This window comes from Carcharodon carcharias, chromosome 11 (assembly GCF_017639515.1).
Source record: "Carcharodon carcharias isolate sCarCar2 chromosome 11, sCarCar2.pri, whole genome shotgun sequence".
NCBI classification, from domain to species: Eukaryota; Metazoa; Chordata; class Chondrichthyes; order Lamniformes; family Lamnidae; genus Carcharodon; species Carcharodon carcharias.
In genome coordinates this window covers 58,406,566-58,432,001 of record NC_054477.1, presented here as the reverse complement: position 1 = coordinate 58,432,001, position 25,436 = coordinate 58,406,566, and the positions used below count along the sequence as shown (strand labels likewise).

The window sequence follows — 25,436 nt, the reverse complement described above, 5'->3', positions numbered from 1 at the left end:
GTGACCAAAACTGTTGTTACAACCAAGTCCAGAGGGGTGAATAAATTCCTCTTTTCCACTCCTGAGGTTGGCTATAACAGTTTGAATTTTTAAAAAGGTGTGTTTTTTTTCAATCCTATATGTATTTGACTGTATGTAAACCTATATGAAGGAATAAGCCAGCAAGATCTTGAATTAACAAGTGAGGATTTAGTTTTATTGTTAAAAATTCATTCACGTAAAAATAAGACCTATTAAAAAGATAAAAACATGTCCTGAATCCCACAACACACACACAGACACAAATCAGAACAAGTGGGTGGAGGAGGTGAAATTGATAAGAGTCAAAGTCCTTAAGAAAATAAAGAATTATACATTCCGATGTTCCTCAATGGTCTTGAAATTTCAGGTTTTGCAGCTGATGCAAGCTGGTTGGCTTTCTGGAGACTGTCTCTTTTAAACTGTAATCCATATTTTTCCAAAGTGGGTGTCATTATGCTTGAAATTCCTTTTGCTTAAAATTCTGTGATGTTTTCCAAAATGTAGCAGAAATAGGGCTTCAAACTTGTGAAAAGCAGAGAGAAAGATGTTGTCACAGGTCCATTCTGCAGACTTCTCCTCTGATTTTAGCAGCTTGTGTTGTCTTTTACTACACTTGGCAGTAAAGATGGCTGCTGTCATGTGACTGGCTATCAAATTGCACGGTGTCCCCTCTGGCACCGGGATTCTCTCTTATCTGTTGTTAGCTCTATCGATCAATAGTGGCCTTCAACAAGTTGGACAATTAATTCCTTGTATTCGTTTAGCCATCGTGCTAGCCAAAGGTAATTGAATATGTTACAAACTCAGAGACTACAGTCTTTCTAATGTAATACCTGTATTGAACTGAATGTATCATGGTTGCCTCCGGACATTCTCTCATGGCAGAGTTCAACTGACTACAGCAAGCCAGGTTGGACATTTTGTTATGACTGCATTTTAAAACCAAAACTGAATATTAATGTTTCAGCTATTAACTTCATGAATGGCCCACTTCTCCCTTGGTAATGTAGAAAGGGCACTTTTACACTTCCAAGGGCAAGCCTTTGTCTGAGGGTTCTGCAAACTTGACATGATGGGGAAGGTGACTTTCACCACTGCAAATTAGCAGCCATTTTAGTCAGTGTCTTTTCTTGGCCAAGTCCTTTTAAAGAAGTTCAATATATATCTAACCAGTCGATGAAATTAAAAGTTTATATTCCACACTGCTCTTGACACATCGTCATGACACTGTACACAGTACTCTAGCTGCAGTCTCACCAATGCCCTGTACTGCTGTAGCGAGACTTTTATATCCCCCCTGCAATAAAGGCCAACATTGTTTGCCTTAAATGCTTACTGTACCTGCACGCTGACTTTGTGATTCATGTACAAGAACACCCAGGTTCCTCTGTACCACAGCATTCTGCAGTCTCTCTCCATTTAAGTAATATTCTGCTTTTCTATTCTTCATGCAAAAGTGGACTAGCTCACAGTTTCCCACTGTACTCCATCTACCAAATTTTTGCCCCTAACTTAACATAAATACCTTTGCAGACTCTTTGCATCCTCCTCACAACTTGCTTTCCTACCTATCTTTATATCAGCAGCAAACTGGTTACAATACAGTCAATTTATCCAAGTCATTAATATAGATCATAAATAGTTGAGGCCCCAGCACTGATCCCTGTGCACTCCACTAGTTACAGTTAGCCATTCTGAAAATGATCCATTTATCCTGATTTCATTTCCCATTAGTTAGCTAGTCCTATCCATGCTAATGTATCACCCCCAACATCATAAGCTCTTACCTTGTGCAGTAACTTTCTGTGGTGCCTTATTGAATGCCTCTTGGAAATCAAAATACACTGGTTTCCCTTTATCCACCCTGCTTGTTATATCCTCAAAGAATTCTAATAAATTTGTCAAACACAATTTCTCTTTCACAAAAACCATATTAGAAAATCATCAGGTATTGTCAATGTCCTGCCACCATTTCTTCAATAAATGGATTGTAGCATTTTTCAATGACAGACTGGCTACGGTTTCCAGCTTTGTCCCCCTTTCTTAAAAGGAGGTGTAACTTTGTGGTTTTCCGATCTGTTGTGATCCTTCCAGAATCTAGGGAATTTTGGAAGATTTAGAACCAATGCAAACACCAGCTCTGCAGCCACTTCATTTAGAATCCTAGGATGCAAGCCATAAGGTCCATGGGGCTTTTCACCTTTAAATTCCATTAGTTTTCCCATTGCTTTTTCTTTGGCGGTAGCGGTTGTTTCAAGTTCCTCCCTCCCATTTGCCTCTTAATTTTCTATTATTCATGGGAGACTTTTTGTGCCTTCTACTGTGGAAAATAATGCAAAATGCTTTGTAACCATTTCATAACTACTGAGAATCATTGTGAGGAAATCAATAATGTGGGATTTTTCTGTGGGTTTTCCAGGCCATGGCTGAGGACTACAAATCCCAACGTACCTGGAAGTTTCAGCGCAAGCACATTGAGCAGCAAGCAGGACAGGCCACACGTGCGCAAAAGATAGCTTAAACCAAAGCATGGGACCAGGGTTTTGGCATGAAAAGAAGAGTGACCAGGTAACCGGGTATTTTGGCAGCATGAAAAGTGAGCCCATATAAACAATGAGGAAATAAATTGTCTTTTGATGAGGTTTGTACCTGTGGAAATCAGGTGCAGCTCTTCAAAAGATAAAAGCTGAAATCCCTGAAGAAAACAGTTTTAAAGGGTTTTGTTGACTCAGTGATTACCAACATCTGGGGAGGTTGCTGAGAAATTCGTGGAACCCGTCTTCTTTGTGCCTGGCATTTGTGTGCAGTTTGTGGTTTGTGTTCGGCCACAGTTTGCCTGTTAATTCATGTTTATCTCATGTTAATTCTGGACGTTAAGCATATAGAGTGTTGATTGTTTGCTTTGCTGACTTTCGTATAATAAAGGTTCTGTTTGCTTAAAATCATGGAATTTTTTTTTTTAAATTCTCCTAGTAAATGCCTGGGAATTCAAATTTTGTCTACCTTACAAAAGTTATTAATCCCTAACCGGATTGTAAAAAAATTGTAGGTCTTGTCCTAGATCATAACAATGTTAACATTCCATTCTGTGATTGAGGCCACTAAGGGACCTCAGGCTGATTAGTTATATACAGACATGAACAGTTCAAAAATGCACAACGAACTCAAGTAGCCATAAAAACAAAGCACTGGTTTGGACTATAATTGCTAAAAGCATGATTGCAAACCTCATTAACTCTTGATCTTAAATCAAGAAGCAATGTGGACTCTGCTTGTAACCTTTGAATACCCAGGACTGCTGACACAGGAGAACAGCTCAAATTAATCAAAATACCTTATAAAGAAAGTTTACGTGCTCATAAGATAACAGTATGCGAGTGTCAGTCACATGGACAGAGCTATGCTGACTTGGACCAATAACAGAACTATTACATGCTTTCAGAACCAATCAGGTAGAAACAGATCGTGCACAAAGGAACCCTCACATCCAAAACAAGATAAAGGAGCAAAGCCAAGAACCAGGCTTTACGACAGAGGAGGAACACCACAGCAGACAACTTCACAACCACCTGAAGATATCACAGCAAGACAAAGAGAAGCAGCAACAAGGTCCAGGCAGAGTAGCATGCTCCATATCCAAGGGTACAATGGGAAGCAAAGCCCGTAGCAGCCTTTAAACTACTACTGCCTGGTTTGTTAAGTCTTATATTTTTATACTTAATAAATTCTCCCAAATTGATCAATTTGCTTTGTCAAGTCCAAGAGTCCTTACACACTGTATTCAAATTATGATTCTAATTGATGAATGGAGCTGACTATAGTGCTGTTCTGTTGAAGTCCTGGGAAAGCACACTGGTGTTATCTGCCAAGGCTGTTGAGCAAGCCTTAACCTTCCAGGAGTCAGACTTGCCTCTCTGGTTAAAGATCACTGGAATTATGAAAGTTCCTTCAAGTCAAGCTACTACCAGTTACAATGGTCAGAAACAAGCTACATAGAGAGACTGGTACCCTACGTACATCATACTATTGATGAAAGAGCATTAGGTCCAAATTGAATAGCTGCCATTTATGATCGCTTTAACTTTGGAAAATGCTATCAATTTGGTAAAATTGCAGCGCTCTGCCATGTTGCCAGTTTTTTTTTATTCATTCAAGGGGTGTGGGCATTGCTGGCAAGGCCAGCATTTATTTCCCATCCCTAATTGCTCTTTAGAAGGTGGTGGTGAGCTGCCTTCATGAACCTCTACAGTCCATGTGGTGTAGGTACACCCACAGTGCTGTTAAGGATGGAGTTCCAGGATTTTGACCCAGTGACAGTGAAGGAGTGGCAATATAGTTCCAAGTCAGGATGGTGAGTTGTCATGGTGAAGCCAATTAAATTACGAGAACACGATGCACCCATGAATTATTTGATGCACCTCTGCACAGCTGTTAGGCTATTACAATTTTCTCTAGTAGCAGATAGTGTGATACTTTAGTACATAAGTTAAAGAACAATGGTGGCTTTAACAGCCACTGTCAAATCAGTGAATACAATAAAGGTGACCTGCAGAGGTCTGCTTGCAGATTGTGTATAATTCTGTGAAAGTTTCCTTTAATATTTCTGAAAAAAGAGACATGTTGCCAAAGCTTCAGCAACATATGTCTCTATCATTTGAAATTTGGCATTTTGTTTGTCCTGAAGATTGCAAGGCAAAAAGCTTTGACCTGGTGTCTCTCTTTTCAGTAATTTAAGTAAAGCTTTCTTTGTGAAGTGATGCTGACACAAGCATTATTCAGCAATATTCAAATATAGTTTTCCTAGTGAAGTGATGCCAACACAGGCATAATTTTTGGGTCAACTGGAGGTAGAAATGCCTGGTGTAATGGTTTGGTGGTCGAAGTATGTACAACCATGCTGTGGCAATCTCACCAGTCTGGACTCCCTCTGTTGTTTAGAAGAAGAATAGCAACAAAAAAAAAAGGAAATTCTCCATGAGATCCAATGTAACCTTTTTGAAATGGTGGGCTGGGGGGGGGGGGGGGGGTGGGGGTGGAATGGAGACAGAAATAACAGACCAACAGTAAACAGGCTGATTGTAAAGAAATTCATAAACTGAAAACACTAAAATACAGAATTGGAGGAGAATTAAGTATTCAGTGGGCCTGTGAAACAGTGAAATAAAAACAAAAAGCTGAAAATACTCAGTAGGTCAAGCATGCTGAGAAGAGAGGAACAGCTCTTAACATGCTTAACCTGAATACTTCCAGCATTTTCTGTTTTGATTTCAGATTTCTAACATCCTTTAGAAATTGTGGTGCTTGCTCCATAAATTTACTTTCCTTTCCCCCTCTGTACCAAGCAACCCAGGATACTTGTTTTTATACGGGTGCAATTATTGCTGAGCATAAATGATGTAGAAACGAAAGGATGAGAAGATATCATTACTGTCTTAATTGATGCCCCCACTCAAAAAACAGATGGGCACAACTACCAGAAGTGATCGTTAAAAATAAGATGGCCACCAAACAGGCCAAGATAGAGTGTAATGATCCCTACTCCATTTCCCCCTTCCACGCACCTGATTACTGCCCTAAAATTGGCCAGAAAATAATGGGATATCGAAGATATATCCTGCCTGAACGGATTAACTCTGGGTCAACAAATACTCGTACTTCTGAAAAGTACAGTTTACTCAGAGAAGTTTTTCATCATGGTCTTCTTTGATTGGACCATGAAAAATGGGAACTGTTACAAATGTTTCAATTGTTTGTGTTTTTAAGTTAGATAACATATTGCTTTGTTTCACTGACTGGTGGAATCAATTCACTGACTGGTGGAATTGTCAAATGTCAGTATTTTACTAAAGACAAAAACAGGTTTATACAAAGTCCAACTGCTGTCTTCTTTCACACTTCCATAAAGCATACTTTATAAATCTGTTAATTTTCTCCAAAAAGTTTTATTGAAAAGACAGGGCAGGAGTGAAATTTAAACTCAAAGTGGTTAAAAGCTGAAGTTCACATCAGATTAAGAATTCATCTAAATTCTGCTATGTAATCAAATGACTATCATGTAAAATATTCCTTTAAAACATCAATCGTCCCTCACGCTAGGCAGCAAAGATTTCATCCATCATATATGCTTATATAATGTAACCATTTTAACGTGATTCAACCTATCATCTCCAGGGAAACTGTAGCAGGGCTCTCACAATTAAAGTTATGTTGGTAGGCTTTGTAGTTTTAATAGTAGCCATTCAGGCTCTGGGCATCATGGAAAGATTGGTGAATCAAAATAATAGGAGCTTTGAAGGAATAACTTATCTTCTGCAGTATGCTCTCCTGCGAATCAGTGGAAGTGCTGAGCCCCAGACCCAGAGTGGCAGTGGCAGATGGATTTTTTGGACAGCCCTTCAACCAAGTCAGCTGGCAGCAGCCAGGTGCAGTGCTCTGTGGGAAGGACTTCATGAAAAATAGCAGGCTTCCATCAGCTTTATTGACTACAGTAGGGGAGCAACTTGTAGGAACAGTAGACTTAGGAAGTCAAAGTTTTAAAAAAATAGATTACTGTTTGATCACTTGGGTGAGAAATGAATGGAAGGCAATTATGAATGCCATCAATCAAGTTTATCACATTTGGCCCATAAGCCTACACTATCATTCTTCCTGATTTTCCTTGTCTGCAAGAACTGTTCCTGCTGCTGCTCTTCTGCCTCTTCCAAATGCAGGACTTTCTATACCATAAGTTTTTGCATATGCAGCACAAGTTAGCTCCTTGAACAGTTGAAACATCTGAATCTCTGCTTCAGCTCCCCTATGGAGTGTTCTATTATGATCCTGGTGCTCCCTTGCTTTGGTTGTGTGTAAATGGGGTCTGGTGGTTTGAGCAGGAATGTTGGTAGCCATGATAGGCAATATCCCTGACCCCCTGAAATGGATTGAATATTGCAGAGAGGGGAGAAATGACAGACTGCCTCAGGATAATTGCATCTTGGCAACCCCAAGGCCTGAATAACAATGTTTCTGTGCTTGCCCACTAGCTGGACATCAATGGCATGCAGTCAATGAAAACCTGAACATAAAGGCAGTTAGTCACTGCAGCAAATCTGCTTGATGCAGTTGTCCAATATAGACTGTGATATGCAGCAGATTTCCCTTGCAGTAGTGCAAAATGATCCAGTAGCAAAAAAAAAATAAGGGCTGTAGTGACTGGCAAAGCACACCAATCAGTCCAGCAGTTCCTGGTTTCAATAGCCTGCCTGAAGTAAAGCTTCCTCCTGCACTGTTCTTCAGATAGATCCAATAAAATTACTCTTGGTCCATACACCCTGAAATGGCCCACTACAGGCAGCCCCTATCATCTGTTTTCTTCAAAGGCCCAGCTAAGGACGGTGATTGCTGATGCTGCTCTTTGTCCTCCCACTGTTTACTGTTCTAGATTGAGGGGCAACAACAGCCCTGCATACTTGCAGGTAAAGCTCATCGCGGGTGATAACAACAGAAAATTGTGGATATATTAAAAAAATACAATTTGTATACTGGATTATCTACTAAACCAGACAGCAAAAAGATCTGATTCAACAGGTGCAGTTCATACACCTTTATATACACCTTCAAAAATCTCTCGGAAGATAAGGAAACATGTAGGTAAACCACAATTGCAAACTAATATTGGCCAGGCAACTCAGGAAACAAAAAAACCCAAGAGATATTAAACCATCAACATTATTCCTTATAAATGGTTGAATACATTCACTGTGTCACATTTCTGATTCATTATTGATCGCTTGTTGAGAACCGTTATTTATTACTGGGACAAGATACCAATTAAAAATACTGATTAGTTAACATAGAAAGTCAATGTGTCGCTGTATAGGTGTCCAGAATGAGAACTTCAGGGATGGTCTATTTCAGTAGATGAGACTAGGTTGTAATTAAATGTTTGACTGCAGGGTGACATAGGAGAGCACATTTTAAAGACAAGGGACTCAATATTAACCGGTCCACGATGGGCAGGGGTTGGGGTTAAAGACTTAAATACAAGCAATGCACCCCTGTGCATATGCCCAGTGCCTTTTCTTTTTACAGTGCCTGGTGTCATGCTGTCTTTGTATCCTGCCATGAAGAGGTGAGGCACTTACCATATTTAAATTGGGTTCCAAAACAGCCAGATTTTAAATTCACTTTTGTAGAAAGCATTTTCCAGGAGTTGGAAAAACCTAGCAGCGATAGGGGGCATTAGCTACCAGCTCCACAGGCAAGTGGTTTTTCAGCACTCGTGAGCCCAGAGGATCAGAAGTTCCCCCACCGGTCCAAGAAAACTCTCCTCTGCTGATCACTGTTTCTCTTCCCACCACCCCCTCCCAATAGGGAACCTGCCCCCTTCATCCCAATCCTCCCTACACTCCCTACTGCACCACACCTCTTCCCCACCCACCAAGTTGCAATGTCTGACCATCCAGTACCACTTAATGACCTTCTTCACTCCCACAAGCTGACGCACTCCTTCAAAAATCCCAGGTTGGGATATTCCCCCTCAGCCACCAGCCAGGCATCAGCTGCTAAGCAGGAAAGGGATTAAACAATAATAATGAGGTCCTATTTGTTCTAAGTGGGCAGACTTGCCTTGGTTTAAAAGGGCTCCATTACAACCAATTTTTGCTGGGGGGCGGGGTGCGAGTGGGATAGAGTCAGCACAAATTTCAAATGGTCCTGCTGAGTTTGGGTTTCCTGCCTACGTGATTTATGCCCTGATCCCTTTCCCACTAGCAAAAATGGGGTGGGATTTCTGCCCACCATTTTTAAATTCTCTGGAGTCAGCACAAATCTGGTCCTATATGTTACATATTTTCAAGTTTCAATAAAACAATTATTCAATCTAGCATTTAAGGAATTTTACAAAATTAATTGACTTTTTTTTTTACTATTTTCCCTTAAGTTTTTCCTTACTTCCCTTTGATACTGCAAAAAAAAAACCTTGGAAGTATTGTGTTTAAAGAATGTCCCTGAAATCTGAGTAGTCTGATGAATTACACATTATCGCAACCATTTTATTCAAAAGCCAGACCATGTAGAGTGCTGGTTTTTACTTGTGGTTCCTTTTCTAGAACCAAAACTGCTGATCTAAAGTTGTTTCAACAAAACCCGACAGATGTTTCCTGACTAAACTGACCTCATTATTATATAGCAATCCCTACTGACAAAGAATTTAAAGCTGAAATGCCAATCAATTTATAATCCAAAATGGTACAGTGAAATATGAAATTTAGCAAGTCAAATCCTTTTATTTTAAAATATACAAGTTCGTAAAATAAACTACACTTTAAAAGTCAGAAATATCACACCAGTACCAGCAAAGCAAGGCTACTAGAAAATATAAACTTCTGGAATTGCAGAATTATTTTCTGAGAAGTATCTTGTAAAAGAAGCAACTAAGTGCAAGATGACAATTTCTCAAGATTAGAAACTCTTAGCAGCCAACTATTACTTTTAACCACCTCTGAATTCACCATTTGATTGTTTAAGGTTGGCCTGGTGTTTTTTCTGGTTTGAGCTCTGGGGTTTTTTTCTAGTCATGATACTGCACACATAGGGTGTAGCAGGCTTGATGAACCAGCTAGTTTTTTCCTCACATTTTTATAGGTTCGTAAAGCTCCACCAGAGCTACATTCAAAAGCCAATGAACACAAATTTATCAATAGCTTGATGGCACAGTGATTTGACATAAGTGGTAAAGAAGCACTTTATGGGAAATCCCAGGCACCACAGTAAACCTTCCATTTCTGCTGAGCCAGTGAAAATACTTGATAGGAAGAGAATGAAATATTAGACGGTGAATCATTTCAGTCTATTAGGGGATCTATTTGATAAACCAACTAGTATTTGCTGCCCTTTGCTGTTTCTTAGCATCATCCAAACTGATTCTACATCTTGATTTTCCAAGCCAAGATCCTTTCCTCTCTAATGCTCAGTCTATGATCTGCTCAAATAGCATACAAAGAGTTAATTCTGAACTCCATCCTATTATTTCCTCTATTCTCCATTTACTATACCAACAGACCAGATCTTCCAGTCTCCAGATGGTCGACACTAGGGCTCCACTGAAATTGCCTGGGAAGTTTTAATTTCTGATTGGCATTTCCCCTGCTCCCCGGAACCCTCCAAAAAGTTTCCAACTCTGAGTTAGTGTCAGAGACTTCAGGGGATTTCGACTCACTTACCTGGATAGTTACCTAGGTAACATTAGACTGGAAAAATACCCGCGTCTAACTCCTGGATAACAATACAATTGCAACCCCCCCCACACCCACACCCACACCCACACACACACAAAAACAACCTTCTGACCTGACCACTACCCACTTATCTCACTCACACTCATTAAACACACTGAAAAGCTATCTAAATGTCCCAAAACTTCACTGTGTAAGTGAATAAAGACTTAGCAAAATATGGCAGCTAGTGCCATAAAGGGGGCCAAATCCCCCAACGATCCTGCAGTATGTGGAAGAACTCAGAATAGGTACGCTCCACATTTCTGAAGAGCCCCAGTTCAGAAGTCCAGGCCAGAAATGCAGAGCTCTGGCATTGGGGAAGAAAATAAAGGCAGAGGGGTAATCTGATGGTGACTGCCACTTCTCGGAAGATTCAGCACAATATATTTACCCCTAAATATTGCTACCTAAATCAGACCTATGCGAGTTTTCCTCATCTCCATTTGGGTTTTGGCTGCTAGTCTGGGCCCGACCCCATCATTGCTTTTTATACTTTTTTTGACTCCTTAATTCTCTTCTTTCAACTCCCTCAAGTCTTCAGCCCTTCTTTCATTTCCCCTTCCCATAAAATATATCTTTCTGCTCGCCTTCCACCATCCCAAGCTCTACACCCTTGGATAAGCCAGCAGCTTCCCTCTCTTGGCAGCCTTCAAAGGGTCAATTGAGGCACTTGTCACTGCCTCCTTGTGACGAGCAAGCCCAACTACCGCATCCTATCCTCTCACCGGGTTCCTGTCTAACATGCTGGCTGCAGGCTAATCTTGTCAATCTCCTTCCCACGCAACTCACCACCCCCACCCCCTTGTCACCTCTCATTCTTGTTCACTATGACTCACCCAAGTACCGTAAAAATTCTCACAAATGTCTTCACTTCTTTTCTCATTCAACCTCTGCACCAAGCGATTTTTCATCCTCGGTGATTTTAACCCATCTCATCTGCTCATTCTCTCTCTCCACTGACTGCACTGCTCTATAATCCTACCTTGAATTACTCCCTCCATGTAAACTCCCAACCTATATTTACGATTGGCCCCTTGACCTGATCCTCTTACGTGGCCTCATTACTCTCATCATGTCAATCACAGATAAGGTTTTGATCACTTCCTTGTATCGTTGTCACCCACATTCCCCCTTCAAACCATGTTTTCTTCTGTGACTGGCCCAGGGGGGGATAAAAAATCTCCCGATTCACTTACTATCATTTTTAAAATCCGAACTGTACTAAGGCAGGGGCCATTTTGGCCATTTCTCTGCCTAGCCCTCACCTCCACTCTCTTAAGTTCAAGGAATGCAGACTAACATATATAGCAGACCACCGATTTGGCCAATCACTGCCAGATTGGGCTGGGCCACAAAGTGATTTGGATCCAGTTTTCATCTGCAACTGTTCATTATGCGTCCTGGTTTCCTTTCTCCATTGCAAACCATCGTCTCAAACATCCTCTCCCACACCTCCAAGTGTGAAGAGCTCATGAACTTTTGTCGCTAAGACCAAATTCACCTAATCAGTTGCCTCTGCCGCTTCCCTCCCTCCATTTAGCCCACCTGGCAAGACTTCTATGCTTCCCCCCTGCTCAAGCCCCAAACTCATCTTTTTCTAGTTCTCACCCATTTCCCTTCATGCACTCTCTGAACTCATCTTGTCCATGAGATCCACTTTCTCCCTTGATCCTATTCACACTAAACTGATCATCCAACTTCCTTTTCTGGTTCCCATGTTAACTATGTTGTAAATGAGTCTCTCTCCTCAGTACTGTCCCCTCTCTCTCAATCTATCATCCCTCTCCTCAAAAGAAAACTATTAATCCCTCCATCCTTACTAATTATCACTGCATCTCCAACCTCACTTTCCTCTCAAAAGTACTTGAACATGTTGTCATCTTCCAAATCTTCCCTGGAACTCCAAGTTTGAATCCCTCTAATCAGGATTCCGCCCCTGCCTTAGTACAGGAACAGAGCTTATCGAAGTGACAAATGACATCCTACATGACTGTGACAAAGGTAAATTATTCATCCATATCAACCTGTCTATAGGCTTTGATACGATTAACCACACCACCTGCCTCCAATACCTCACCACTGTTGTCCAGCTGGGTAGGACTGCACTTGTCTGGTTCCATCCTTATTCAATTATAGCCGAGTCACATGCAATGGCATCACTTCCTGCTCCCACAAGGTAACTCTGATCTCCAGCAATAATCTCCTTAGCCCCTTCCTATTTCTCATCTGTATGCCACCACCCAGCAACATTATCCAAAAACACAGTCAGTTTCCACATGTATTCCATAGGGTTTGCGTGAAGAGAGGTTTAGAAATCCAAGAGGAGGGGTGAGGCATTGGAACAGTATAGCAATGTGGGTAAAGACAAGTGGGACAGGAAGGGACAAATTTCAACAAAAATTGTACATCAGCAAATAAGGTAATTGCAGAGAGGTTCTTGATCTGAATAAATGAAACATCTGTAATAAGACAGGTGAATGAGTAGCATAAACAGAGGTAAATCATTTAGACCTAATCACCATTATATAGGCATAGTTGCAAGGTGATCAAGGTTGGGTAAATAAAGATTCCAGGGTACACAATATTTCAGAAAGACAGACAGAATGGCAAAGGAGGGGTAGGTTTGATAGTAAAGGATGATAGAAGGACATTAGTGAGAAAGGATCTGCCTCAGAAGATCATGAAGTAGAATCAGTACGAGTGGAAATTAGGAATAGCTGGACTCAGAAACCAAGTGGGAGAAGTTTATAGGCCTTTACCTCTGGGAAGAGCATTAAACAAGAAATTATTGGAGCTTGTAACAAAGGAGGTGTCATAATTGTGGGGGACTTTAAACCTCATATAGACCCAGACAGTCAACTGGCAAGAGTGGTCTAGATGATGAGTTTGTGGAATGTTTTTGTGACTGATTCCTGGAGCAATACGTTGCAGAGCCGACTAGGGATAAAGTTATTAGATCTGTGTAAAGAAACAGGGTTAATTAGTAATGATATAGTTTTGTAAAAATTAATTTACAGGATATGGGAGTCGCTGGCTAGGCCAGCATTTATCGCCCATCCCTAATTGCCCTTGAGGTGGTGGTGGTGAGTTGCCTTCTTGAATCGCTGCAGCCCATGTGGTGTAGTTACATCCACAGTGCTGTTAGAAAGGGCATTCCAGGATTTTGACCCAGAGACAGTGAATGAACGGCAATACGTTCCAAGTCAAGCGGTGTGTGGCTTGGAGGGGAACTTGCAGGTTGTGGCGTTCCCATGCGTCTGCTGATTTTGTCTTTCTAGGTGGTAAGGGTCGCAAGTTTGGAAGGTGCCATTAAAGGAGCTTTGGTGAGTTACTGTTATGCATCTTGCATATGGTACATACTGGTGCCACTGTGCATCGTTGGTGGAGGGAGTGAATATTTAAGGTGGTGGATGGGATACCAATCAAGTGGACCATTTTGTCTTGGAAGGTGTTGAGCTTCTTAAACATTGTTGGAGCCGAATGCATACAAGCAAGTGAAGAATATTCCATCACAGTACGGATTTGTACCTTGTAGATGGTCTTTGGGGAGTCAGGTGAGTCACTCATCTCAGAATTCCCAGTCTCTGGCCTGCTCTTGTATTTAAAATGACTCGTCCAGTTCATTTTCTGGTCAATGTTGACAGTAGGGGGTTTTGTAATGGTAATCCCATTAAATATCAAGCTGAGATAATTTGATTCTCTCTTGTTGGAGATGGGCACTGCCTGGCACTTGTGTGACGCAAATGTTTCTTACCACTTACCAGCCCAAGCCCAAATGTTGTCCAGGACTTGCAGCATATCAACACGCATGGATTCAGTATCAGAGGTGTTCCAAATGGTACTGAACATTGTACAGTCATCAACAAACATCTCCACTTCTAACCTTACGATGAAGGGTAGGTCATTGATGAAGTAACTGAAGATAATTAGGTATCAGACAGGACATACCCAAGGTATGTTCATAGTGATGTGTGGGACATTGGCTGTAAGGTATGGTTGTGTATATATGACCATGTCAGGCTGTTGCTTGACTAGTCTGCGGGACAGCTCTCTCAATTTTGGCACAAGCCTCCAACTGTTAATTGAGCTTTGCAGGTTTGGGTGTGTTGTTATGTCGTCTGGTGTCTAAGTCAATGTCAGGTGGTGCATCCAGTTCTATTCCTTTCTGTAGCTTCTCCAAACTAGCCATGCAACTGAAGCTCCTCAACCTTGGAAGCATTCTCGTAAATCTTTTCTGCATCCTCTAAAGCTTTCACACCCTTCCAAAATGCGGTGTTCAGAATTGCACGCTATACAACAGTTGAGGTCATAGCATGTTTTATAAAGGTTCATCATAATCATAGAAAAGTTACAGCAAAGAAAGAGACCATTCAACCAATCATGTCTGCACCGGCCAAAAAACCTAGCTGCCCATTCTAATTTCTCCTTCCAGCACCAGGTCCATAGCCTTGCAGGTCACAGGCTTCTTGAACCGCTGCAGTCCTGTGGTGTAGGTACACCCACAGTGCTGTTAGGGAGGGAGCTCGAGGACTTTGACCCAGTGACAGTGAAAGAACAGTGAAACATTTCAAAGTCAGGATGGCGAGTGGCTTGGAAGGAAACTTGCAGGTGGCGGTGTTCTGAAAGATCTACTGCCCTTGTCCTTCTAGATGGTAGGGGTCATGGGTTTGGAAGGTGCTGCCTTAGGAGCCTTGGTGAGTTTCTGCAGTGCATCTTGTAGATGGTACACAGTGTTGCCACTGTTCGTCAGTGGTGGAGGGAGTGAATGTTTGTGGAAGGGGTGCCAATCAAGCAGGCTGCTTTGTCCTGGATGGTGTCAAGCTTCTCGAGTGTTGTTGAAGCTGCACTCATCCAGGCAAGTGGAGAGTATTCCATCACACGCCTGACTTGCGCCTTGTAGATGGTGAACAATCTTTGGAGACTCAGGTGGTGAGATACTCACTGTAGGATTCCTAGCCTCTGACCTGCTCGTGGAGCCACAATATTTATTTGGCTAGTCCAATTCAGTAAAAGATCTACTGGGAAATAGTGATCATACCATTCAATTCCACGTTAAGTTTGAAAGTGACATATTCCAATAACAAACAAGAATCTTAAAAATAAACAAAGCCAATTACATATGTATGAGAAGAACAACTGGCTAAGGTTAATTGGGTAAATATACTAAAAGGCATGGAGGTAAATGAACATTTTGAATTATTTCTTTGAAAGTTTCCCAATGTTCAACAAAAATACATTCCACTGAAAAAAAACTCAGCAAGGAAAACCCATCCTACCTCACTCAGGAAATTAAGGATAGTATTAGACCAAAGAAGAGGCTTACAACATTGTAAAAAAACATTAGCAAGTCTGAGGATTGGCAGTGTTTTAGAAACAAAAGGGCCACCAAAAAGTTGATAAAAAGGGAAAAAAATAGAACGAGTGTAAACTAGCCAGAAATATTAAAACAGATGGTAAGAGCTTTTATAAGTATGTAAAAACAAAGAGAATAGCTGAAGTGAACATTGGTCCATTAGAAGCAGAGACAGGAGAAATTATCACGGGGAAAGAGGAAATGGTAGAGGCAATGAAGAAGTATTTTGTGTCTGTCTTCACAGACCATTTCATACCAGAAATAGGTGGTAACCTAGGGCCTAAAAAGTGATAAATTAAGAAAATTAATGTCAGAGAAAAAGTATTGGAGAAACCTACGGGACTAAAATCCAATAAATCCTCAGGGCTTGATGGCCTACACCCTAGAATACTAAAAGATAGCTAGCCCGTCCGCTATCTCTGCTGCTCTATGATTTTCCAAAATTCCTTAGATTCGGGAACAGTGCCATTAGATTAGAAGTTGGCAAATGTTGCTCTCCTTTCATAAAAAGCAGTTAAAGAGAAAACAGTGAACCAAAGACCAGTTAGCCTATCAGCCATTGGAAAAATGCTGGAATCTATTATTAAGAAAGTCTTAACAATGCAATTAGAAAAGCATAGTATGATTAGAACAAGTCAACATGGTTTTACAAAAGGGAAATCCTGTTTGACAAATTTGTTTTTTTTTGAGGATGTAACTAGCAGGGTACATTAAAGGGGAACCATTAATTGTAGTATACCTGGGTTTCCAAAAAGCATGCAATATAGTAGCACAGAAAAGATTAATGGGCAAGATACGGGCTCAGAGTTGGGGATAACATATTAACATGGATAGAGGATTGGCTAACAGATAGAAAGGAAAGTGGGCATAAATAGGCATTTTTAAGTTGGCAATGAATAGTGGAGTGCCGCAATGATCAGTGCTGGGGCCCCAGCTATTTATAATCTATATTAATCTCTGAAGAGGCAGAAAGTAATGTTTCTAAATTTGAATATACCAAGTTAGGTGGAAAGGTAAGTTGTGGGGAGAACACAAAGGCTGCAAGGACATATAGACAGGTTAAGTGAGTGGACAACAAGATGGCAGATGGAGTATAATGTAAGGAACTGTGAAGTTATTCACTTCGGTCACAAGATTAGAAAAGCAAAATATTTTTCAAGGAGGTGAGAAACTTGTGTTATGTTCAAAGAGACTCGGTTGTGATCATACAAAGTTAGCATGCAGATGCAACAAGTAATCAGGAAGGCAAATAGCATGTTGGCCTTTACTGCAAGGGCACTGGAGTACAAGAATGAAGAAGTATTGCTATAATTGTACAGGGTTTTGATGGGACCACAACTGGAATACTGTACAGTTTTGGTCTCCACATTTAAGAAAGGATATTCTTGTATTGGAGTTGGTGCAGCTAAGGTTCACTAAATTGGTACCTCGGATTAGAGACCGAGTAAACTGGGTTTATGTTCCCTAGTATTAAGAAGAATAAAAGGCAATCTCATTGACACACAAAATTCTGAATAGGCTTGATAGGGTGGACAGATTGTTTCCATTGGTGAGGGAGTCTAAACCATGGGGATGCAGTCTCAGGATAAGGGGCCGATCATTTATGACTGAGATGAGAAGAAATTACTCCAGTCAAAGGGTTGTGAATCTTTGGAATTCTCTACCCCAGTGGTTTGTGGATATTCCATCACTGCACATGTTTTAAGGTTGGGATCGACAGATTTTGTCTCCCAGTGAATTAAGGGATCCAAAAGCTGGCAGGAAAACGGTGCTGAAGCCTGAGAACAGCCGTATTGATCGATCAAGAACGATCGTATTGAACAGCAGAGCTGGCTCGATAGGCCTTATGGTCTACTCCTGCTCCTATGTCTTATGAATGCTGACAACACCCAGCTCTGCCTCATCCTCTCCTCTCTCAATCCTCCCAATAGTCCAGCATCCAGTACTAGATCACCTTAGCTCAAATGTTGCTGAAACCCCAATCCAGGACTTTGCTACATTTACACTTGACTATTTCAATTCACTCCTGGCTGGCATCTCATGTCCTACCCTCTGTAAACTTGAGGCATCCAAAACTCTGTTGTCCATGCCTGAACTTGCAAGAAGCCCCATTCACCCATCACCCATGCTCGCTGACCTATACTGACTCTTGGTTAAACAATGCCTCAATTTTAAATTAGCCATCCTTGATTTCAAATCCCTCCCTGTCCTTTTCCATCCTAACTAGATTGGATAGGTTGGGGTTATTTTCCTTAGAACAAAGAAGGCTGAGAGGTGACTTGATTGAGGTGTACAAAATTATGATGGGAATGGATAGAGTGGACAGGATAAAATTGTTTCCCTTGGTGCAGAATTCTAGAACCAGGGGACATCGATTCAAGTTAAGTGGCAGAAGGTATACCAGGGACATGAGGAAGAACTTTTTTTACGCAGAGGGTAGTGGGTGTCAGGAATTTGCTGCCCAAGTTGGTAGTAGAGGCAGTGACTCTAAAATCTTTTAAAAAGTACCTGGATCTTCACCTTAAGTGCTGTAAACTGCAGGGCTATGGGCTGGGTGCAGGAAGGTGGGATTAGAAAGGGCACCTGGGTTTCCTCAGGCTGGCATGGACAAGATGGGCAGAATGGCCTCCTTCTGTGCTGTAACTTTTCTATGGTTCTAACTCTGAAATCTTCTCCAGCTCTACAGGTCCTCAATTATCCATACTCTAATTCTCACTTCTTGAGCATCCCTGATTTTAACCTCTCTACAAGTGAGAGCCATTTCTTCAGCTATGTTATAAATCCTCCATCTTTTGGTTCATGTTTAAAATTATGTATATTAAAAATACAGGTAATAGTCTAAGAATGAAAGTAAATTGGAAGATGTTATTGTGAATTTCGTGCGTTGTATCATACTTTACCTTATATTTTCAATTGCGCAGGTGACCTGTTGCTGAACAGTATCATAAAGAGTGACTTTGTAGCCCGCACTTGAAAACAACATGGCCCAGCTCCGACCAACGATTCCACTAATAAAAACAATATTTTAAAAACGAATATATTGTATTAGTCGAATTGCAACTTTACAAACCAATACACAATATTATTTTAACGAACGACATATACACCCACTGTAACTTTAGACAAGATAATTACCTTCCCACGATTAAAATGCTGGCATTTTTACAGTCAGTCATATTTGCTTTTCTGAGCTCTACACCAAACGTTCTGCAACCCGGACGCGCGACGCCTACAACTCGCCTATCCCGGGGAGGGTCCGAGCTCTCAACGCGCCAGCGTGCAAGCCCATTGGCTCAAGACTCCTAATTACGGGCGCACTCGGTTGTCAGCAACGTGAACCACAGAGTGAAAAACCAATGTAGTTCAACAGATAGCAATGTTTAGTTTTTCCCATTTTCCTTTCCAGATAGTACAGCCTTTACATACTTGCATTTATGAAGGAAAGTAGTAAAAGAACGTGCATTTATACAACACTTTTCAGTCAGGACCTCCCAAAGTATACAAAGTGCTTATGAAGTTTTATCACTGTTATAATATAGAAAGCAGAGCAACCAATTTGCTCACAGCACGGCCCCACAAACAACAATATTTATAAAGACCAGATAACCTGATTTGGTAGGGTGGCCAGATGGCCAATTTTCCGTATTCGGCACCAGATGGTCCGGTATTTTGACCCTTAGTCCACTCAGCTCAGCAAAGCACCGGCAGGGGGCTGTGCTTATTCCTTTTCCCCGTCTCCAGTAGCGTCAATGTGTCGTGAACGCAGAAAACAGGATGTTTTTTTCATACTCCCACCCCAACTATTGGATAGCGCTAAATCTCCAAACACGATTATGCCACAACATTGGTAAACTATACATACAAACCTACAAACCCAGATAGAATCTGGTTCTCCTCGATTAGCTACAGATAGAACCCAGGTAAATTATTTGATCTGTAGCAAAGCGCCCTCGCAGATCTTAGTTAAGTTGTTCTTTCACAGCTATGGCATTGGCATCTATCCAACAATGTAGAAATTTCTTGTCCTGTCAATAAAAGGCAGGACAAATCCAACCTTGTCAATTACTGTTCCAGCAGCGTCCTCCCAATCACCAGTTAAGTGATGGAGGGAGGAATCAACAATGCTATCAAATAAAGCATACCCACCAATAACCAGCTGTCTGAAACTCTGTTTGGATTCCACCTGTTCAATCAGTCGCTGACATTATTACAGGCTTGGTCCAAACAGGAACGTAAACTGAATTCCAGAAATAATACAGCATTTAACTGATTGGAGGATTGGATATAGGAGGCCTCGTAAAATTGAAGTCAATTGGAAAATGCTCCAATGGTCGGAGTCATACTTGATGCAAAGCAAGATGGTTTTAGTCACTGAAGACCAATCACCTCAGCCCTAGAACATTGCTGCAGGGGTTCATCGATCATTGTGGATCTTCAAATGCTTCATCAATTACACTGCCTCTTTTATAAAGTCAGGAGTGGGACAGTTAGCACAGTATTCAGCTCCATTCGCAACTGCTCATTTGTCCATGTTCGCATTCAGCAACAGCTGGACAACATGAAGGCTGGTGTGACAAACAACATTTGTTTTGTGCCACAAAAGTGCCAGGCAATGGCTATCTCTAACAAGAGACTGCATAACTACCTTCCCTTGACACTCAATTGCCATTGTCTAGTACTCCATCAACAACCTGGAGGTCACCATTTCCTGGAAATTGAAATTGACCAGTTATATAAATGCCTTGGTTACTGAAACAGGTCAGAGGCTGAGTATTCTGTAATGAGTGGCATGTCAAGGGTATAATGGTATGGTCTCCACTTGCCTGAATTAATGCAGCACCAACAACATTCAAGAAGCTCAACACTATCTAGGACAAAGCAGTTCACTTGATCACCGCTCCATTAATGGCTTAAACATCCACTCCCTGCACCATCACCATACTGCAGTGTGCACAACCTACAGAATGCACGCCATCAACCTGCCAAGACTTCTTCGGCAGTAGCTCCCTAGAAGGACAAAAACAGCAGATGCAAGGGAACTCAGATACTTCCAAATACCCTGCAATGTAACACAAAATTTCTTCACTGTCGCCAGGTCAAAATCCAGGAACTGCCTGCGTAAGACATCTTCACCACACAGATTGTAGCAATGCAAGAAGGCCCACCACTGCCTTCACAGGGCAACTTAGGATGGGAAAGAATTGCCAGCATTGCCAATGATGCCCACATCCTAAGAAATCAATTTTAAACAAAATAAGCCAGGATGCTTGAAAAACTAAAAATTGATAAAGCTCCCAAAAAACCGACGAAAGTCGCTAACAAGTAAACACAATAATCTACAAAGGTTTTGCAACTTAAGAAGTAGGTTTACACAATTTTAATATAAAAAAAGAAAAAACTAACTTTTGGGCTTTAACCAGACAACCAAACTATCACCAAACATTGCCCTAACAATCACTTTCTCACCTCCAACTCCCAAGACCTTAATCACAAAGACACTCTTTTTTTAAATTCATTCATGGGATGTGAGTTTCGCTGGCTGGGCCAGCATTTATCGTCCAGCCTTAGTTGCCCTGGAGAAGGTGGTGGTAAGCTGCCTTCTTGAATTGCTGCAGTCAATGTGGCATAGGTACATCCACAGTGCTGTTAGGAAGGGAATTCCAGGATTTTGACCCAGCGGCAGTGAAGGAACAGTGATATATTTCCAAGTCAGGATGGTGAGTGACTTGCAGGGAAACTTCCAGGTGGTGGAGTTCTCATCTATTTGCTACCCTTGTCCTTCCAGATGGCAGTGATTGTGGGTTTGGAAGATGCTGTCTAAAGAGCCTTGGTGAATTCCTATGGTGAACCTTGTAGATGGTACACACTGCTACTGTGCAATGGTGGTGGAGAGAGTGAATGTTTATGGATAGGTGCCAATCAAGCTTGTGGGAGCTGCATTTATCCAGGCAAGTGGAGAGTATTCCATCACACTCCTGACTTGTGCCTTGTAGATGTTGGACAGGCTTTGGGGAGTCAGGAGGTGAGTTACTTGTTGCATGATTCCTAGCCTCTGACCTGCACTTGTAGCCACAGTATTTATATGGCTAGTCCAGTTCAGTTTCTGGTCAATGGTAACCCCTAGAATGTTGATAGTGGGGGATTCAGTGATGGTAATACCATTGAACATCAAGGGGCGATGGTTAGGTTCTCTCTTGTTGGAGATGGTCATTGCTTAACACTTGTGTGGTGCGAATTTCACTTGCCACTTGTCAGTCCAAGCCTGGATATTGTCCAGGTCTTGCTGCATTTGGACATGGACTGTTTCAGTATGTGAGGAGTCGTGAATGGTGCTGAACATTGTGCAGTCATCAGTGAACATCCCCACTTCTGACCTGATGATGGAAGGAAGGTCATTGATGAAGCAGCTGAAGATGGTTGGGCCATGACACCACCCTGAGGAATTCCTGCAGTGATGTCCTGGAGCTGAGATGACTGACCTCCAACAACGACAACCATCTTCCTTTGTGCTAGGTATGACTCCGGCCAGCGGAGAGTTTTCCCTCTGATTCCCATTGATTCTAGTTTTGCTAGGGTTCCTTGATGTCACACTCGGTAAAATGCGACCTTGATATCAAGGGCAGTCACTCACACCACACCTTGAGAGTTCAGCTCTTTTGTCCATCTTCGAACCAAGGCTGTGATGAGGTCAGGGGCTAAGTGGCCCTGGCGGAGCCCAAAATGGGCGTCGGTGAGCAGGTTATTGCGAAGCAAGTGCTGCTTGATAGCACTGTTAATGACCCCCTCCATTACCCCATTCAATGATGATGGAGAGTAGACTGATGGGGCGGTAATTGGTCGGGTTGGATTTGTTCTGCTTTTTGGTGCACAGGACATACCTGGGCAATTTTCCACATGGTCGGGTAGATGCCAGTGTTGAAGCTGTACGAGAACAGCTTGTCTAGGGGCACGGCAAGTTCTGGAGCACAAATCTTCAGTACTATTGTCAGGACTCATAGCCTTTGCAGTACCCAGTGCCTTCAGCCGTTTCTTGATATCATGTGGACTGGTATCCACCTACCCCTTGGGATCCAGTTTAAAGTGACTGTCAAATTCTCACAAAGGCCCCGGACTGGATGTAACCTGGGGGTGACTTATGTGTAAAGGTGTTTTTGTGAGTTCAGGAAACCAGTAAGAACGGTTTTCCAGAACATCTGACAGAGTTTAACTGTCAGGCTGCCATCCACAAGCAGTCTGATTGGGCAGGTAGGAGTATAGGAGGAGCGAGAGAAATCATGGGCGGGGTGGTCCCAATTATGGCGGTAGGGAGTATATTATTGTGTTGTTGGTTTGGAGTAGATCAATAACTCCTTAAGACTGCCAGCTGCAAACACTCTAACTTTATTGTAACGTATTTCCAGTTATGAGAGCACTCCTTTACATTAACTTCTTTCCATGCTGCTTTCTTCTAAACTCTCAGATCACATGAGTACATGTCACTTCCTTCTATGACATCACAGATTATTACCGTTAACCCTTTGCAGGACCTAGTCTAACATATGTCATTATACTATGTCTTCCCCCAAGTCTCTGTTCAGACTTCAATGTTCTCTGATGTTGCTGGAAACCCAATACTTCAGTCTCCTACTCATTCTGAACATTTCAGTGCTTTGAAGTCTTGAAGGAAACGTAGTGTCTTTTGCTCTCTTAGGTAAAATGCTTTTCTTTTTTTCTCCATGTTCTCTTCTTGTTCTCTCTTCTCTCTACTTCACCGGTCTTTTTGAGATTCTCGCCTTCTCTTGTACAGATAAGCATTGTGGTGTCTTCATTGTCTACCATACCTCGTTCTCCTCTTGATTGTAGGAAATAAAACCTTCTGAATTTGCTTTTCATCCTGTGGATGCTGTTGAAAGGAATTCAAATTAGGAGATGGTTCGAGATCACCTGCTTCAGTGTTTTCTTTCATTTCTGTTGATTGTGACCGCTCTGGTCTCTGATTTTCACTCTGTTGTTCAAGTGCAATCAAGGTTCTTCTGTTTCTGCTTACTATGCTTTGTTCTGTCTGGACAATGTAAGTCTTGGTAAAAACAAAAAAACTGCGGATGCTGGAAATCCAAAACAAAAACAGAATTACCTGGAAAAACTCAGCAGGTCTGGCAGCATCGACGGAGAAGAAAAGAGTTGACGTTTCGAGTCCTCATGACCCTTCGACAGAACTTGAGTTCGAGTCCAAGAAAGAGTTGAAATATAAGCTGGTTTAAGATGTGTGGGGGGGGCAGAGAGAGAGAGAGAAGTGGAGGGGGGGTGTGGTTGTTCGGACAAACAAGCAGTGATAGAAGCAGATCATCAAAAGATGTCAAGATTGACATCTTTTGATGATCTGCTTCTATCACTGCTTGTTTGTCCGAACAACCACACCCCCCCTCCACTTCTCTCTCTCTCTCTCTCTCTCTGCCGCCCCCCACACATCTTAAACCAGCTTATATTTCAACTCTTTCTTGGACTCGAACTCAAGTCCTGTCAAAGGGTCATGAGGACTCGAAACGTCAACTCTTTTCTTCTCCGCCAGTAATGTAAGTCTTGGGTTTGGTGATTTCTCCACTATTTGTCCAAATCTCAATTGATCGCTGATCCAAAATTGTTCTCCTTGTCAAAAATTTGATAATGCCCTTGCTCTGTGATGACTATCATAGTATTTCATCTCAACACAAAAACAAAAATACCTCGAAAAACTCAGCAGGTCTGACAGCATCTGCGGAGAGGAACACAATTAATGTTTTGAGTCTGTATGACTCTTCAACATAACTAAGGAAAAATAGAAAAGAGGTGAAATATAAGCTGGTTTAAGGGGGGGTGGGACAGGTAGAGCTGGATAGAGGGCCAGTGATAGGTGGAGATAACCAAAAGATGTCATAGACAAAAGGACAAAGAGGTTTGAAGCTGGTAATATTATCTAAGGAATGTGATAATAAAGGTACAGACAGCCCTCCCTAGTGGGGGTGGGGTGGGGAGAAGGGATCGAAATAGGCTAAAAGGCAGAGATAAAACAATGGATGGAAATACATTTAAAAATAATGGAAATAGGTGGGAAAAGAAAAATCTATATAAATATTTGGAAAAAAGGGGGATCAGAAAGTGGGTGGGGATGGAGGAGAGAGCTCATGATCTAAAATTGTTGAACTCAATATTCAGTCCGGAAGGCTGTAAAGTGCCTAGTTGGAAGATGAGGTGCTGTTCCTCCAGTTTGTGTTGACCTTCACTGGAACAGTGCAGCAGGCCAAGGATGGACATGTGGGCATGAAAGCAGGGTGGAGTGTTGAAATGGCAAGCAACAGGGAGGTCTGGGTCATGCTTGCGGACAGATCAAAGGTGTTCCGCAAATCGGTCACCCAGTCTGTGTTTGATCTCTCCAATATAGAGGAAACCGCGTTGGGAGCAGCGAATGCAGTAGAATAAATTGAGGGAAGTGCAAGTGAAATGCTGCTTCACTTGAAAGGAATGTTTGGGGCCTTGGACATTGAGGAGAGGGGAAGTAAAGGGGCAGGTGTTGCACCTTCTGCGGTTGCATGGGCAGGTGCCGTGGGAGGGGGTTGAGGTGTAGGGGGTTTGGAGGAGTGGACCAAGGTGTCCCGGAGGGAACGATCCCTGTGGAATGCTGCCGGGGGGGGTGAAGGAAAAATGTATTTGGTGGTGGCATCATGCTGGAGTTGACAGAAATGGCGGAGGATGATCCTTTGAATGCTAAGGCTGGTGGGGACAAGGGGGACCCTACCATGGTTCTGGGAGGGAGAGGAAGGTGTGAGGGCGGATGCGCGGGGTTGGGGGCG

The 25,436-nt window shown here is 42.1% G+C and overlaps 1 protein-coding gene across 1 annotated transcript in view; it reads right to left on the bottom strand.

Moving 5' to 3' along the window:
• Positions 1-18,877, bottom strand: part of cryl1 (crystallin, lambda 1) — a 100,125-nt gene extending 81,248 nt beyond the window's left edge. Inside the window, exons 1-2 of the mRNA XM_041199567.1 lie at positions 18,766-18,877; positions 18,531-18,638 (exon numbers count right to left, since the gene is read on the bottom strand). Of these exons, the coding sequence (XP_041055501.1) occupies positions 18,531-18,638; positions 18,766-18,806 (149 nt within the window). The 5' untranslated portion in view covers positions 18,807-18,877. The remainder of the gene's footprint in view (positions 1-18,530; positions 18,639-18,765) is intronic.
• Between the last annotated feature and the right edge of the window lie 6,559 nt (positions 18,878-25,436).